A 15,612-nucleotide genomic window follows, 5' to 3' on the forward strand; every position below is an offset into this window, starting at 1 on the left:
GATTCCGAATAGCTAAAGCGACCTTGGGAAAGAAAAACAGAGCTGGTGGAATCAGGTTCCCTGACTTCAGACTATACTACAAAGCTACAGGTATCAAGACAGTATGGTACTGGCACAAAAACAGAAAGATAGATCAATGGAACAGGATAGAAAGCCCAGAGATAAACCTACACACATATGGTCACCTTATCTTTGATAAAGGAGGCAAGAATATACAATGGACAAAAGACAGCCTCTTCAATAACTGGTGTTGGGAAAACGGTACAGGTACATGTAAAAGAATGAAATTAGAACACTCCCTGACACGGATACAAAAATAAAGTCAAAATGGATTAAAGACCTAAATGTAAGGCCAGACACTATCAAACTCTTAGAGGATTACATAGGTAGAACACTGTGTGACATAAATCACAGCAAGATCCTTTCTGACCCACCTCCTAGAGAAATTGAAATCAAGACAAAAATAAACAAATGGGACCTAATGAAACTTAAAAGTTTTTGCACAGCAAAGGAAACAATAAACAAGATGAAAAGACAACCTTCAGAATGGGAGATAATATTTGCAAACGAAGCAACTGACAAAGGATTAATCTCCAAAATATAGAAGCAGCTCATGCAGCTCAATATCAAAAAGCAAACAAGCCAATCCAAAAGTGGGCAGAAGACCTAAATAGACATTTCTCCAAAGAAGATATACAGATTGCCAACAAACACATGAAAGGATGCTCAACATCACTAATCATTAGAGAAATGCTAATCAAAACTACAGTGAGGTATCACCTCACACCGGTCAGAATGGTCATCATCAAAAAATCTACAAACAATAAATGCTGGAGAGGGTGTGGAGAAAAGGGAACCCTCTTGCACTGTTGGTAGGAATGTAAATTGATATAGCCACTATGGAGAACAGTATGGAGGTTCCTTAAAAAACTAAAAATAGAACTACCATATGATCCAGCAATCCCACTACTGGGCATATACTCTGAGAATACCATAATTCAAAAAGAGACATGTTCCACAATGTTCATTGCAGCACTATTTACAATATCCAGGATATGGAAGCAACCTAAGTGTCCATCAACATATGAACGGATAAAGAAGATGTGGTACATATATACAATGGAATATTACCCATCCAGAAAAAGAAACAAAATTGAACTATCTGTAGTGAGGTGGATGGACTGAGAGTCTGTCATACAGAGTGAAGTAAGCCAGAAAGAGAAGAACAAGTACCATATGCTAACACACATATCTGCAATAAAAAAAACAAAAAAACCCCACCTGGTTCTGATGAACCTAGGGGCAGGACAGGAATAAAGACACAGACGTAGAGAATGGACTTGAGGACACGGGGAGGGAGAAGGGTAAGCTGGGACGAAGTGAGAGAGTAGCACTGTCATATATACACTATGAAATGTAAAACAGATAGCTAGTGGGAAGCAGCTGCATAGCACAGGGAGAGCCGCTCGGTGCTTTATGACCACCTAGAGGGGTTGGATAGGGAGTGTGGGAGGGAGACGCAAGAGGGAGGGGATATGGGGATATATGTACACATATAGCTGATTCACTTTGTTATACAGCAGAAACTAACACAACATTGTAAAGCAATTTTACTCCAATAAAGATGTTTTAAAAAAAGAAAAAGCTGGTTGGTTACAAGCAAATCACATTTGTGCTCAGGACTCTAATATTAAATGGGCATTTGTGTGTCTGTGAGAGTGTGTCTGTGTGTGTGTGTATGCCTGTGTGTTTTGGTTTGGTTTTACAGTTCTTGGCTAGAGCCTCCTCCACACTGTCAGCTCTTCTGATCCAAACTGTAATCCAGGTCATCAAGGGAATTCTTCAGCCAGTCCTCCAACCCTCAACTTCCTTCCTTTCCTAACCTTGACTGACCGTGAGCGTAGTATAACGGGAGTGAGCGTGGTGAGAAAAGTCCATGGATTAGAAGTTGCAAAATGTGATTCATTTTCCAGTCCTGGTTCTGTTTTAGCAGAAGTGACTGTCACTTGTAAACTGCTCTCAATTCCAACAAGTCATTTCATCTTTCTGACAATTTGCAATTTCTTGTTTTCTCCCTTTGATAACAGAGCAACATGAATATTTACCCTTTTGTCATATCAAGAAGAGTTGGGTTTCTATAAAGGTAGACCAGTCCCCAACGCTTTATGGAGCTTCTGATCTTCAAGGGACAGAGTGCTTCCAAGACTCTGAGGACCCCCACCCTCACCACCAAATCTTCAAAGAAGAGGGTCTGCCGTTTACTCACGGAGCTGCTCCAGGTGGTCAGTGCTGTTAGATTCGGGCATGGCAGTGACGGTCACCAATAGACATGAATTCCCTCCTAGTGTCTGGCAGAGAACCTCCTGACGGAAGTAGACCTGCTTGGGGTTCACGCTTTTTTCCAGAACGTCAAGGTGAGTCTGGAGCACAGATGAAACAGAAGTGCATATTAAGATTTTTGATAATAACAATAGGTGAAAACAGCAACAAAGCTTATATTCATTTAACTCCTTATAGTTTAGAAGTTTGTTTGTTTGTTTGTTTTTGCCGTACGTGGGCCTCTTACTGTTGTGGCCTCTCCCGCTGCGGAGCACAGGCTCCGGACGCGCAGGCTCAGCGGCCATGACTGATGGGCCCAGCCGCTCTGCGGCATGTGGGATCTTCTCAGACCGGGGTATGAACCCGTGTCCCCTGCATCAGCAGGTGGACTCTCAACCACTGCGCCACCAGGGAAGACCCAGAAGTATTTTTGTTAACCTAATCTGCCTGACCGTGGGCATTAAGTGATTTAAAAGGGTGCTCTTCCTACTCCCCGGAAGAAGTTCAGTGAGGCTGAACAGGAAGCAGCATGCCTGCCTATGTCTGCACAGTAGAATATCTGTTTTCAAGTTGCACTGAAAGCAAAAGAACAGGGGCAGACAACATTCTTCCCATGACAGTTGCATGTAAAGAATGCTGTTACTATGAAGACAGAGTACATGCACGACACTCGGGAACATGAGACAGAGCTTCAGCAGTGCAGATTACTTTAGAATCAAGCAATAGAAGGAGAGCTGGGAGCATATTGAAGGAAAATAGAAAGCAATTGATCCAGGGAGAATGCTAAGCAAAGAGAACCACTAACTGGCAGCAACTGATTTTCCCTACTCTACCTTCCCATTTAAACACTCATTTAAAATGCAGAAAGATACCAAAATGGGGTAACCACTGAAAATAGGGTTCTTGGTCAACAATCTTTAAGACCTCTGAAGATACTTTCCATAACCCAAACAGTGGAATTAGTCATAAAGGTGTTAAGAGATTGCCTCCCAACCACACTGCATACCCTAACAACAGGGACTCAGTGACTTCAGTAACCAGTGAAAGGGAAGCGGTCCTTCTCTAACACAAGAACGCCAGTGCACACAATAGTCCTTCCAGCTAAAGATCAAATAGGTATTAACATATTCAAATAAGTATTAAGAGGGCCGAGGAAAAACTGCCCACCTTGTTAGTTAACAAATAACATGTCTGCTAGACAAATGGAACAAACATGGCTCCTATGAAAATATTTATAAAAGATTCATAATATATTTTATGAAAAATGGAGTAATGCCTTCAAAAGGTAGAGGAAGTGTTTACATGTGAAAAAGATGTACTACAGAGGTGCTAGGCAGAATAAATGGCTCCCCCAAAGATGTCCATGCCCTAATCTTCAGACCCTGTCAATATGTTACCTTACAATGGCAAAAGGGACTTCACAGATATGTTTAAGACTGAGGTCTATCTGACGTGGGGGGATTATCCTGCATTAACCAGTTGGGGCCAATCTAATCAAAAGTACTTAAAAGCAGAGAACATTCCCCAGCCACAAAGGACCAGAACTACATGCAAAGGACTCAGCCTGCCATGCTGGGGGGTAAAGGGGTAAAAAGTTGAGGAATGCGCTGTCTTCTAAAAGCTGGAAAAGGCAAGGAAATAGATTCTCCTCCACCATCCTCCAGAAGGAACACAGCCCCAATACCTTGATTTTTGCCCAGTGATTTTTATCCATGTTGAACTTCTCACCAAAAGAGCTGTAAGTTAATTTTTTTAATTGTTTAAGCTACCAAATTTGTGATAATTTCTTACCGCAGCAATAGAAAACCAATACACTGGGAAATAAGAGAAAGAATTTCCTAAGTTAAGTAAAAATCTTAGCATCTGGGTAGGAATAGACTAAAATCTACTTGTATGCTATTGAAATATTTGACTTACAAGGAAAACGAAAAAGTTCCAAGGAAAGAAAAGATTACCAGATGATTCTGTGGCCTTTCCTACAGCTTCAGGGATACCTGAAAATTTGACCCTGAATCATATCCTCCTTACAACTGAGACCCCAAATCATCTGCCTCCACACAGCCTGTTTCCTAGATTAATATGAATTTATTATTCCCTGTCTGCATCAACATAAGTTTAATGTCCTAGGAAACTCTTGCCCAGGAAAATAGAAATTACAAATAAATCTATTTTTCATAAATTTATTATTTTTCAGGAACATCTCATCAACTCTTCAATAGAAAGTATCAATGAATTGATCCAAGACCCTCTGAACCCCTCTCCTCAAGATTCTTGCCTTACAGTGTCCACCAATCTTTAACCATTATATCATGATCTTTACCCAATGCTAATCAAGCCCCTACATTAAAATACCTGACCTTAACAGAACTTTAAAGTCTTAATAAATACTCCAGCTTTGCCCTTCCCCCTTTGAGACACTATCAAGACTCTATCACATTCTCCCTTATCAAATAGATTAGTTTCCTATCACTTCTGTAACAAATACCACAAATTAGGTGGATGAAGACAACACGAGTTTATCGTATTACAGTTCCAGAGGTCAAAAGTCCAAAATGGGTTTTACTGTGCAAAAATCCAAGGTCTTGGCAGGACTGCGCTCCTTCTGGAGGCTCTATAAGGTAATTCATTTCCTTGCCTTTTCCAGCTTCTGGAGGTCAGCTACTTTCCTTATCCCATGGTGTCTGCCTCCACATTCAAAGCCAGCAATCACATCATTCCTACCCTGGCTTCCGTGGTCAAATCTCCTTCTCTGACTCTGACTCTTTTGTCTCACTCGTTCATGGCTAAGGACCCTTGTGATTACATTGGACCCAGTCTAATAGTTCAACATAATCTCCCCATCTCAAGAGGCTTAACTTAATCACATCTGCAAAGTCCTTTGTGCCACATAAAGTAACATCCTCACAGGTTCCAGGGATTAGAATATGAACATCTTGGGGTGGGCGGTGGGCACTATTCTATCTAAAACACCAAGGTACACAATACACTTAGGTCTATGTTAGAAACAGGTTGTTCTGGTGGTATTTCTTGGAGCCAGCATTTGACACAATACTAAGGAAAGGAATTAGAAGGATCATGGCTACCCCAGGTTCAAGATGAGATTCAGCAAAAGCCCATTTATTGGACCAAACCTTTGTACTTCAGTCAAGTGCTAATGAATGCCACACATTGCTGTGATGCAACAGCACTGGAGATCAGGTGGTAGTCTCACACCCCTGAGGAGACAAGGAGGCTAACTAATGGTACACACACAAACACAAAGGCCCTGCTTAGAGTTTGAAAGTACACAGGATTATAATCAAGTAAACCTATAACCAGCCAAGGTTTTGCTCATGAATTTCTGCTCATACATGCTCAGTTAGGCAAGAGCTCAGAAAACATATCATCTTATCTTTATTGACAATAATAACTTGAAGACAAATTTCAGCTGCCCCAAATCCAACTAAAGAATGGTATCAAGGGACAGTTCAGTTAAACAAGTTTTGTCTAAATGACTATTGGAAAACACAGCTACTACATAATACAAATATAAAAAATAATTTTTGAGGGAGAAAACACATATTATCAAATGTTAATCTCATCATCTGGTTCTAAAATGAAAGTGAAAAGAAATGTGTAAGTAAGGAATAAAGTAAAACAAAATACTAACTTTTCAACTTACATGAACATAATATTATTTAATTCTTGAAAATGGAAAGGCAGAATAGCAAGATGACTAAGTGGGCAGGCTCTGCAATCAGACTGCCTGGGTTCAAAGTTTGGTTGTGGATTCTAGAAGAGTCGTGGAAATTCTGTACTTAACCTCTCTGTAACTCAGTTTTCTCATCTTTAAAATGTATATAAAATGGCATTACCTATGTCATTCAGTGATTGCTATAATTTAGCAGTTTATTGTGTATGAGAAGTGCCTGTCATACAGGAAACACTCAATATTAGCTGTTACTTTTGATGAGGAAATGTAGTTCAAATTTTTTTTAAGAACTAAAAGGGAAACACTAGTAGAATTATAAACACTGTAGAAAAAAAAATCAAAGAAAATATGGTCACTCCATGTTGCATAAAAGAGAAAGAAAGAGAGAGAGAAAGGGAAGGAAGGAAAGAAAGAAGGAAAGAAGGAAGGAAGGAAGGAAGGAAAGAAGGGAGGGATGGGGGAAGGGGGAGAGAAAAAAAGAAAAGCAGTGAAGCATGGAAAATAGCACAAAACCAAAATGACAGAAGTAACACCAAAAATTGTCTTGAGTATAAATAGGTTAAACAGCCTTATTAAATGACAAAAACTTTCAGATTAGTTTTTTTAAAATCCCACTGCCTATTGTATATAAAAGGAACTTTCAAAGAGAATTAAAGAAAGACCCATGATGTGTATGAAAAACACTCCTGAATTATCTTCTTGTTCTGTTTGCCTCCACTAAAATATTTTAAAAGAGAAATATTGAAACTAAATGGTTAAGCAAACATAAATTAAAGCAGGCCTGGCAAGAGTGATCTATGACAAAGTCATAGTCAAGACCAAGTGCATTAAATGGGATTTTAAAATCTTATTTTGATAAAGGGCACAATTCACAATGAACATAAAAAGCTCATAAATCTTAAGAATCAAATAACACAGAATTGAAATGTACAGCACAAAAATGGCAGAAAGGGAAATAATTGTACTAAGAGTGGGAGGCTTTAAAACAGTACCTCAGTCTTGAATAAACCAATTGCAAAAAAAATGATATAGAGTATTTGAACAATATTGTTTTTTATAGATATATGTCAAGCTGTCTTTACAGAGAGCATCCTTTATTTTTTCTCAAACGTTCAGGGAACTATAACAAAAATTAATCATATGCAAGACTATAAAAAATATTCACTAAAATTTTTTGAAAAAGCAGATATTATACAAGCCACATTTTCTGACAATAATTGAATGAAATTAGACTTAAAATGGTTTTAAAAACAGGAAAAATAAAACCATTAAGGAATAGAAAAACATCCTCCTAAAAGAAGCTCATGAAAGAAATTCATATATTAAAAAGAAAATAAATATTAAATCAGTGTAATGAAAGCGCTAATAGAAGAAGTGTCCATCTGGCATCCCAGGAGAGAAGGCACAGGACAAGAATGAAAATGATCCCATCAGAATGTCGGCCCATCTCAGCCACGCCGGTAAAAGGAAATTCCAGCACCCTCAATAAAGAGTCAAGATCACCCTGGATTTAGATGATACTCTGTGATCGTAAACAAATTATTTTAATCACTTCCATACATTTCTGGGTGAAAGTTGCTGCCAATATTAATTATTGAAATCTGAACTGAGTAGACTCTGCCTCACAATTACTATCAAGATTCCAGGCCCCCAAACTAGGAAATCAATACCCTTTCCTGAAGCATTTCCCAAAATGTAATCTTCAGGATGTTATTAAGTGCTGAGGTACAGAGGGGTGGAGATTCATAGCCAAGGCACCTGGAATATGGTGAATTAAAGAAAATGAAAACATTTTCATGGCTGCAGAATTGTTCAGATTCTTTAACATGCCAATACACATTTTGAACTCTTAGAAGAAAAACGAGCAAACAGTGTTTCAAGAATTTATGTGACTCTTCAACCCTCTTTCTCTAAAGATCTCAGGATCGTGGAGTGTTGCAGAATACGCTTTGGGAAACACTGTCTGCTGAATTGAGGGGTTTTGCTTTGTTTTGTTTCTTTTGTTCTTGCCATCAAAGCTATTTGTTTCACATTTTATTATGGCTACAAGATGTGGGGGAGATGGGGGAGAGATAGAGACGCTTCTCCAGAAAAGTACTGGCCATCATTCTGTGATGTCACAGAAGTTACAAACAGGCCGTAGCTCTTCTTGCCAAATCTTGAAAAAAAATAAAATCTAGATTCTATAAATCAGATAAGGGGAGGAGGCTTGGAAGCAGTTTTGTCTGTAGAAGTCATCCAACACAATTAGATACAAAAGAAAAAAGTAAAAAAAAAAAAAAAAGAAAAACCATCTTTTGCCCACGTACATTGTCCTTTAAAACAGGGGTCCCCAACCCCAACTGTTTATGAGTTCCATTATATAATTAAACCACAGTTTGCTCCCTGCTGAGGGACAGTGTTGTTTTGTTACTTTTTCTCCTGTTACAAACAGTGCTTAAACATGTCTCTTTAGTGCACTTGTGTAAGAATTTCTCTAGGGTAGGGTGAACCTACATTGACACATCATTATCACCCAAAGTCGATAGTTTACATTAAAGTTCACTCTGGTGTTGTACATTCTGTAGTTTGGACAAATGTGTAGGGACATTTATCCATCATTATGGTATCACACAGTATTTTTACTATGCATTTAAGGTTCCTTCGTATCTTTTCATGGCTTGATAGCTCTTTTTTTTTAAATTGCTGAGTAACATTCCATCATCTGGATGTACCACGGTCTATTTACCCATTCATCTGGTACCGGTCTGTGGCCTGGTAGGAACCGGGCCACACAGCAGGAGGTGAGCGTCAGGGCGAGCCAGCGAAGCTTCATCTGTATTAAAACAGCTCCCCATTGCTTGCATTACAGCCTGAGCTCCGCCTCCTGTCAGCATTGTGGTGAGCTGTATAATTATTTCATTATATATTACAATGTAATAATAATAGAAATAAAGTGCACAATAAATGTAATGCGCTTGAATCATCCCGAAACCATCCCCACGCCCCCAGCCCATTGAAAAATTGCTTTCCACGAAACTGGTCCCTGGCGCCAAAAAGGTTGGGGACCACTGCTTTAAAACACTGTCACGTTAGCGGGCAATGCTGGAGGAAGCAAAGTTTGAAAGTTTTCTTCTCCTATGAGTTCTTTATTAATTTCTTATTATGACACTTTTCATGATTACTATAAATATTACAATTCAACAAATGCCTAATATCTTTTAGCTTAAGCCCATTTTCTGTAATTGCTCATGCAGCCATCTCCCTGTGCCCCTCAATGAAATCTCTGTCCCTTTGACCATTCCACCTGCCACCGAATACATGACACCTCTGTGCTTAGTGCATTATTCTAGCTCCAGCCACACAGACAACTTCCAGAAGTAAACCAATTATAAACTTCCGTTGGTTTGCCTTTTGCGAAAATGGCTTTGTATTGTTCTCCTGAAGATGATTTTTAGGTGAATGCCCCCATCTCAGGTCCAGCAAGGCCGTGTCTAATTGGATATTGTTGGGATCACTGATGAGAGAAGCAGGACTTCTGAATGTGTGTGCCAACAACCAACCGTAATAACAGCCCTGCGAAGCCACAGGGGTGGGTTTCTTTATAAAAATGGGAATGAGCTCAAGGCAATTATGGAAACCCCCAGAGAGGCTGTCTTAAAAGAAAATCCTACCTACCCATGAAAGACATCTGGCTGATAACTCAGCCCGCAGCCTCACGGGTGCCTCTTGGCAAGAGTCTTCTGCCCCCTCTGCTTTATCAGCTACTCCCTTAAAGCTTCCATAAAAGGCTTCACTTGACCTCAGCAGGTTACCCTGCTGGTGGCTACTGATAAAGTAAGAAGCACTATACACTCAAAAATCATTTTGTTTCTCATTGTTATCCCCTAAACTGCTACACTCCCTGTCCCCACTAATTCCGAAGAAAGCTCACCCCTAAGGAGATGGCCTATTTTATTTGCGTACTGCCTAGTTCTCCGTTGTCACTTAAACACACTCATCAGAGAATCGAAGGCTTCTCATCACAAGAGAACAAAAGACACCTTTAAGTTAAATAAAAAACAAGAGAACATCCTGTAAGCAGGTTCTAATGAGCTTTCTCAAACTGCCCCAGTCTGCCAATACCATTCTCCCTAAGTTACATAGATTGACTTTGAGACTGAGAGAAGTGATTAGTCTCTAGATGTGTATTCACAGATTTGCTGATTAGTGACTTTAATACCCTTTTCCCACTAAAAATAAACCAAGTTCTATTGCTGATGATTTGGAAAAGAGAGCAAAGAAAAAATAATTATAATCAACCACCCTAAGAAAACCATCAGTAGATTTTGTATTTATTTTTTGGGGTCCTTTATTGGGATTTTTTTTACATAATTTTAATTTTATTATGTATTGTGAATGGGTATCTTCCAATCCGTCCAACAGAGAAAATAATCACGCATCATCATAAAAGAGAGAATAATAGGGACTTCGCTGGTTGTGCAGTGGTGAATAATCCACCTGCCAGTGCAGGGGACATGGGTTTAATCCCTGGTCCAGGAAGATCCCACATGTCGCAGAGCAACTAAGCCTGTGCACTACAACTACTGAGCCTGCTCTCTACAGCCTGCGAGACACAACTACTGAAGCCCGCACACCTAGAGCCCGTGCTCTGCAACAAGAGGAGCTACCGCAGTGAGAAGCCCATGCACCACAATGAAGAGTAACCCCCACTCGCCGCAACTAGAGAAAGCCCGTGTGCAGCAACAAAGACCCAATGCAGCCAAAAGAATAAATTAATTAATAAAAATAAATTCATTAAAAAAAGAATAAACATTCTAAGGGTCACCACCTAATATTGTTTACTAGTTGTAGGCACTTGGCTAACACTTGCTATGTATCAAGTCATGTAATCTTGATAACCCGTAGAATAACCACTTCAATGGTTCCAATTTTACAGATGTGAAAACTGAGGCTGAAAGAAGTTAAATAGCTTGTCCATGACTACACTGCAAGACAATACAGAGCTTAGACCCAAATCCAGGCCTGTCTGACTCCAAAACTTGTTCTTACATTGTGCTCAAAACCCTGGAATTCAGGGGTTCCTGTGGTCAGTGACTTCACCATCCATCCACACCCACCTCAGCTCCTCCAGAATGGCTCTTTGTGTTCAACTCCTCAACATCAGGACCCTTTACTGGTGCCTGTCCTTTCCTTTTGCCCATACAAAGATAGGTGTCTGTCTATTGATTAAGTGACAACACTGATTTATGACTTGCTCATTGCATCTTTGATCTACCACATGTAAGTCGATATTTCCTACTGGACACATTTTAAACGTGAGCCCTTTAGAAGAGATTGTGAATATGGCATTCTAATTCTCAATTCTTTCTTTTTCTCTCCCTCTCTCCCCCTCCCCTCCCTTACTCTCCCCACAGTACACTCCATTTTATCTCTAAAGATCATGCTGGTAGCATCTACCACAGTGGGTATATGCATCTGGTGAAAACCCTACTCTACCCTCCAAAAGCCTTAAGCTCTCCCAACACATGGATCCTACTTCTGATCACTTTTCTTATCTCTTGCCAACTCATGTAGTTATAAGTTCTCAGTGAGGTCCCATTTTCTTACTCGCTAAAATGTCCATCAGAAACTCTCTTGGGGCGCCATTTTCAACCAATACTCCTGGCTACCTAGGGGCAATCCAGAACATAATCCAAATACTTTAACAAGGATTGCTAACAACACTTTAACAATCACTGCAATTACTGATACCTTGAGATGGATGATTAAACAGAACTCCTTTTGCTTGCTTCATAATTACAATAATATTGTATTTCTTTCTTTCAGCTTTATTTTAATACTATAATTTGGATAATTATCCAACAGAGTTCCTGGCAAGCATCTGGAAGATAGCAATTTGAAAGATCCAAATACTAATTCCCTTATTACAAGAGAATAATAAAACTTTTAAGGTTGCAAAATTATATTCATGTTGAAAAACCTCCAAAATACGTGTCCTCTGCTATAAAAATTTACACAATTGTGAATTCCACACAGAAATATATTTTCCACCCCTCAGCATAACCCCCAAGTAACATCCAGTTAATTCTGCCCTTGGGGTATCATTCACATTTATCACTGATCTGTTGGAAGAAAACTGTTTCTCCTTAGGACATGTCCAAAAATAAAAATGACCACTGTGCATTACAGAATGTACTTATTTTGTTCATGATGGGAGGAAGAGTTTTTTAAGAGAAGTCACAGAGTCAATTATCGTCTTAAACCTGGAGAACACAAAGCCCACGCATTACTGGAAATGTAAAACCTAAAATTGAGTATATACATTTTTTACTTCAAGGAACAAATCGTCTTTCTTATTCTGTTCTACTCATTTAGAAGAAATGAAAAGCTACCCTTTTCCTGTCTCTCTTTCTCATTAACTCTCCTCTTCCTAGTGGGAAGAGGTTCAGTCAGTAGGCAAAGTAACAAGCCAATAAGCATCAATGAACAAGACCTCTCTCTTCCTCTCACTGAGATCAAGTGATGGTGGGGTCTTCTTTTCTTGAATTTTTGTCCCCCCTCAATATGAAATTATCCCCAACTTGACCTCAGTGGCTCCTAAACTATTTGTTGATTGTAAACTTTAGACCTTGTGCTTTAGTCTGACAAGAGTACTGAGTGGTCCCAAAGACAAAAGCTATGACATACAGTAGTTATGGCAATGGCAGCCCACTTTTATAGGTGCATATAATCATCAGGTTGTGTGATTATATAACCTCGAATGGTTGAGTTCAAGTCATCAACCCAAGATTTTTGTCTATAACTCTGGGTGCTATGGATGTGGTTCAGGTGAGAAGAGTGTTGTTCCCCAAACATGATCCCATTTTTATTCCAAGATGCTTTGATGGGTCCTTGCTAAGTGCCTACAAGCTGATTCAAAGTCTGAAATTCAAAGTAAGAAGCCAGATGCAGTCAAGGCCGGCTGAAGGAGTTTCAGACTTTCTATTCAGACAGGAATAGATGTCAAAGGCCAGTACTCTGTTCCCTGCTTGGCCACTAGCTAAATGTGAGATTTCTAGGCTTCAGTTTTTCCATCTATAAATGATAAAGGTGAATTAGACAATTCCCCAAGCCCCTTTGTATTCTAAACTTTTAGACTAATTGCCACTGAGAATCTCCAGGAGGTCAAAGATATTCTAACAAGGGTAAAGAATAGTGTCTTGGAACCATGGATCATTCCCCCGGACGGAAAAGGCAAACACGCATTCAAAAAGGAATCCTCTTCCCCAAGACTTTTCACGTGCAGGGTTTCACAGGCGAGACAATAAGAACAGCTGTTGAAGGGGATCATGAATCTTGCCTGTTGTAAGTCCCTAAAGGCAATGAGCATGTTTTACAACAACATGCCTTGTTACAGCAAAGGTTGTGATGCACATTTCTTGGATTAAGTTCTTGAGATCTCTAAGTGCTGTATGCAAATAATACAAGTCGTATATCTTTTCCAGTCTGGGAAATAGTAAAAAAAAAAAAAAAAAAGGAAAAAAAAAAGAATCTCTCTTTAGGCAAACCAACCTATGGAGAGAAGGGCAGATGTCCTTTTATGAAGCAGTTAGCCAAGTGGTTGAAGGTACGCCTTCTCAATGCAGAAAAAATTGTATTTATACTTGAACATTCCTTCTGAGGGGAAAGATGTCCTTGGTTATCGTCTTTTCCAACTCCCATCACAGACTTGCAATGAAAATGCTCATCCTTCAGGCTAAGTGATATATCTGTTTGCTTATACACATATTATTATGAATATGCTAATAACATTTTGCATTAATGAAGAGGGTGAAAGTATTTTATAAGAGATACTTTAGCTCATTAATCCTCAGGATATCCATGAAATAGCTAGGGGAAAGGGATGGTTTGCCAACTTTCTCAAATGACAGGAAACTGCATGGTTTAAGCAGTTTGCTCAGGTTGGTCAAATGAGCCCTGTGCAGGGTCTGATAGGACATCGGAATGCTGACTTCAAGTTTGGACAGGTTGACACTACCCTCCTCTCATAAAAAGATTGTGACCCTCATTTGCAGTGATTCAATACTTTATTGTTCCACCCTTCTTGTCTGCCCTGGATCCTGCTAACAGCCTCCAGCCCGTGGCCGTGGGAACCACTGGAAATGGGGAAGCAGCTGTCAGGTGAACTCAGGGAGTTTTTCCAAGCTTCACCTCCGCAGCTTTCAGGTGAACTCAGGGAGTTTTTCCAAGCTTCACCTCCTCAGCCTCTGCTTCACTCCTCTCAATGTGTCTATGTCCTTTAAATCTGCATCTCAGCTGACCTGCATGGTTTTACCCCATTTCAATGGAATGATCTCATTCCAATCTCATTTATCCTTGTTTAATTTGACGGCTTTTTAAAGATAGAGCCCCTAAGAAATGTCCCCCTGCCCTCCACCTCCCACACTCAACCTACAGATGAAGAGCACTATATGCCACTGGGGCCTCCAGAATGTCACTAGTCGTGACCTCAGCCTCGAACTCTGTCCAAGGAAGGAAAAGGGACAAATAGAAAGCCACCAAGTTAGTGACAACAAACCCTGGATCCCTTGGAAGGCTGAAGTCCCCACCAGGATGACAGGGTCTCCTGAATGTTGCCAGGAAAACCTCCAAGAGCCCCTTCAGTCGGGCCTCCATAAGGCTGTAGAGAGGAAGTTACCATGAGGGCGGTGTAGGTGTAGGGATAGTGGTAGGCCAGGTAGCAGACATCCTCGGCATGCGGGAAGGTGACGGCAAAGGTGAGGGTGTAATAGCACTTCCCAGACTCTGCCCCTGTGATGGCTGCGCTCTGGCGATAATGATTTCTACAAGAGAAAGGAGAAGAGACAAGAATGAGGGAAAGGTGGGGAAAACCGTCATTTAGGGTTCGAGATGCCATAAACCTTTGGTGTTATATACTAGCAAAACGTCCTTCACTTGAAACACCTGGTGAGCAAAATTTAGAAAACGGAGAAATAGAGAAGTGAGCTTACTGCCAGGTCATGAGCCCAAATCACCAACATCTAGGCTAATCCATCTGTCTCCTAATTGTGGCATCTATGCCATAGGCCTTTCCTTGCTGTGTCTGAAAATGAAGGCTATAGAGTCACTGAACTAGAAAACAGAGGAAAATGTGAATAATTCTGTTCTTCCTGGGATTTTATTAGAGACATATATTTTATTACCCAAATCTGGGTTCCTCAACCCCTGCCTCTCTCCAGATAACACAGAGTCCAGCTCCTCCTTTCCTTTCTGCCTGCCAGACGGTTTCTTAGTAATCACTACCCTATACAGAGTTCCAACTCAACACAATGTATGTCATCTTGTTATCACTGTAACAACCCATTGTGTGGATGAAAGAACAAAAGCTTAGAAAAATCCATTTGTCAAAGGTCAAAAGGCTAATAAGTGGCCAATACAGGACTCAAACCCAGATCTGCCTGCAAGGCCTTTGTTCTTTCCACTACACAAGACTTTCTTCCCAAAGGAATACATTTGTCACCCCAAATGTGGTTCAGCTTCTTACGGCCTGACAATCCACATTTTCCTTTGTCAAAGATGAAGCACCAATGTTGATACTTCAGAGAACAGTATCAAAGTAATTTGCACCCAGAAGTACATTC

The 15,612-nt window shown here is 40.1% G+C and overlaps 1 protein-coding gene across 1 annotated transcript in view; it reads right to left on the reverse strand.

The window, feature by feature from the left end:
• Positions 1 to 15,612, reverse strand: part of LOC308611602 (uncharacterized protein) — a gene marked incomplete at its 5' end in the record, with an annotated part of 124,748 nt that overhangs the window by 48,205 nt on the left and 60,931 nt on the right. The window contains 2 exon segments of the mRNA XM_081260322.1: positions 2,267 to 2,420; positions 14,670 to 14,814. Coding sequence (XP_081116448.1) covers positions 2,267 to 2,420; positions 14,670 to 14,814 — 299 coding nt within the window.

This window comes from Mesoplodon bidens (genome assembly GCF_964165515.1).
Source record: "Mesoplodon bidens genome assembly, contig: HAP1_SCAFFOLD_129, whole genome shotgun sequence".
Taxonomy (NCBI): Eukaryota; Metazoa; Chordata; class Mammalia; order Artiodactyla; family Ziphiidae; genus Mesoplodon; species Mesoplodon bidens.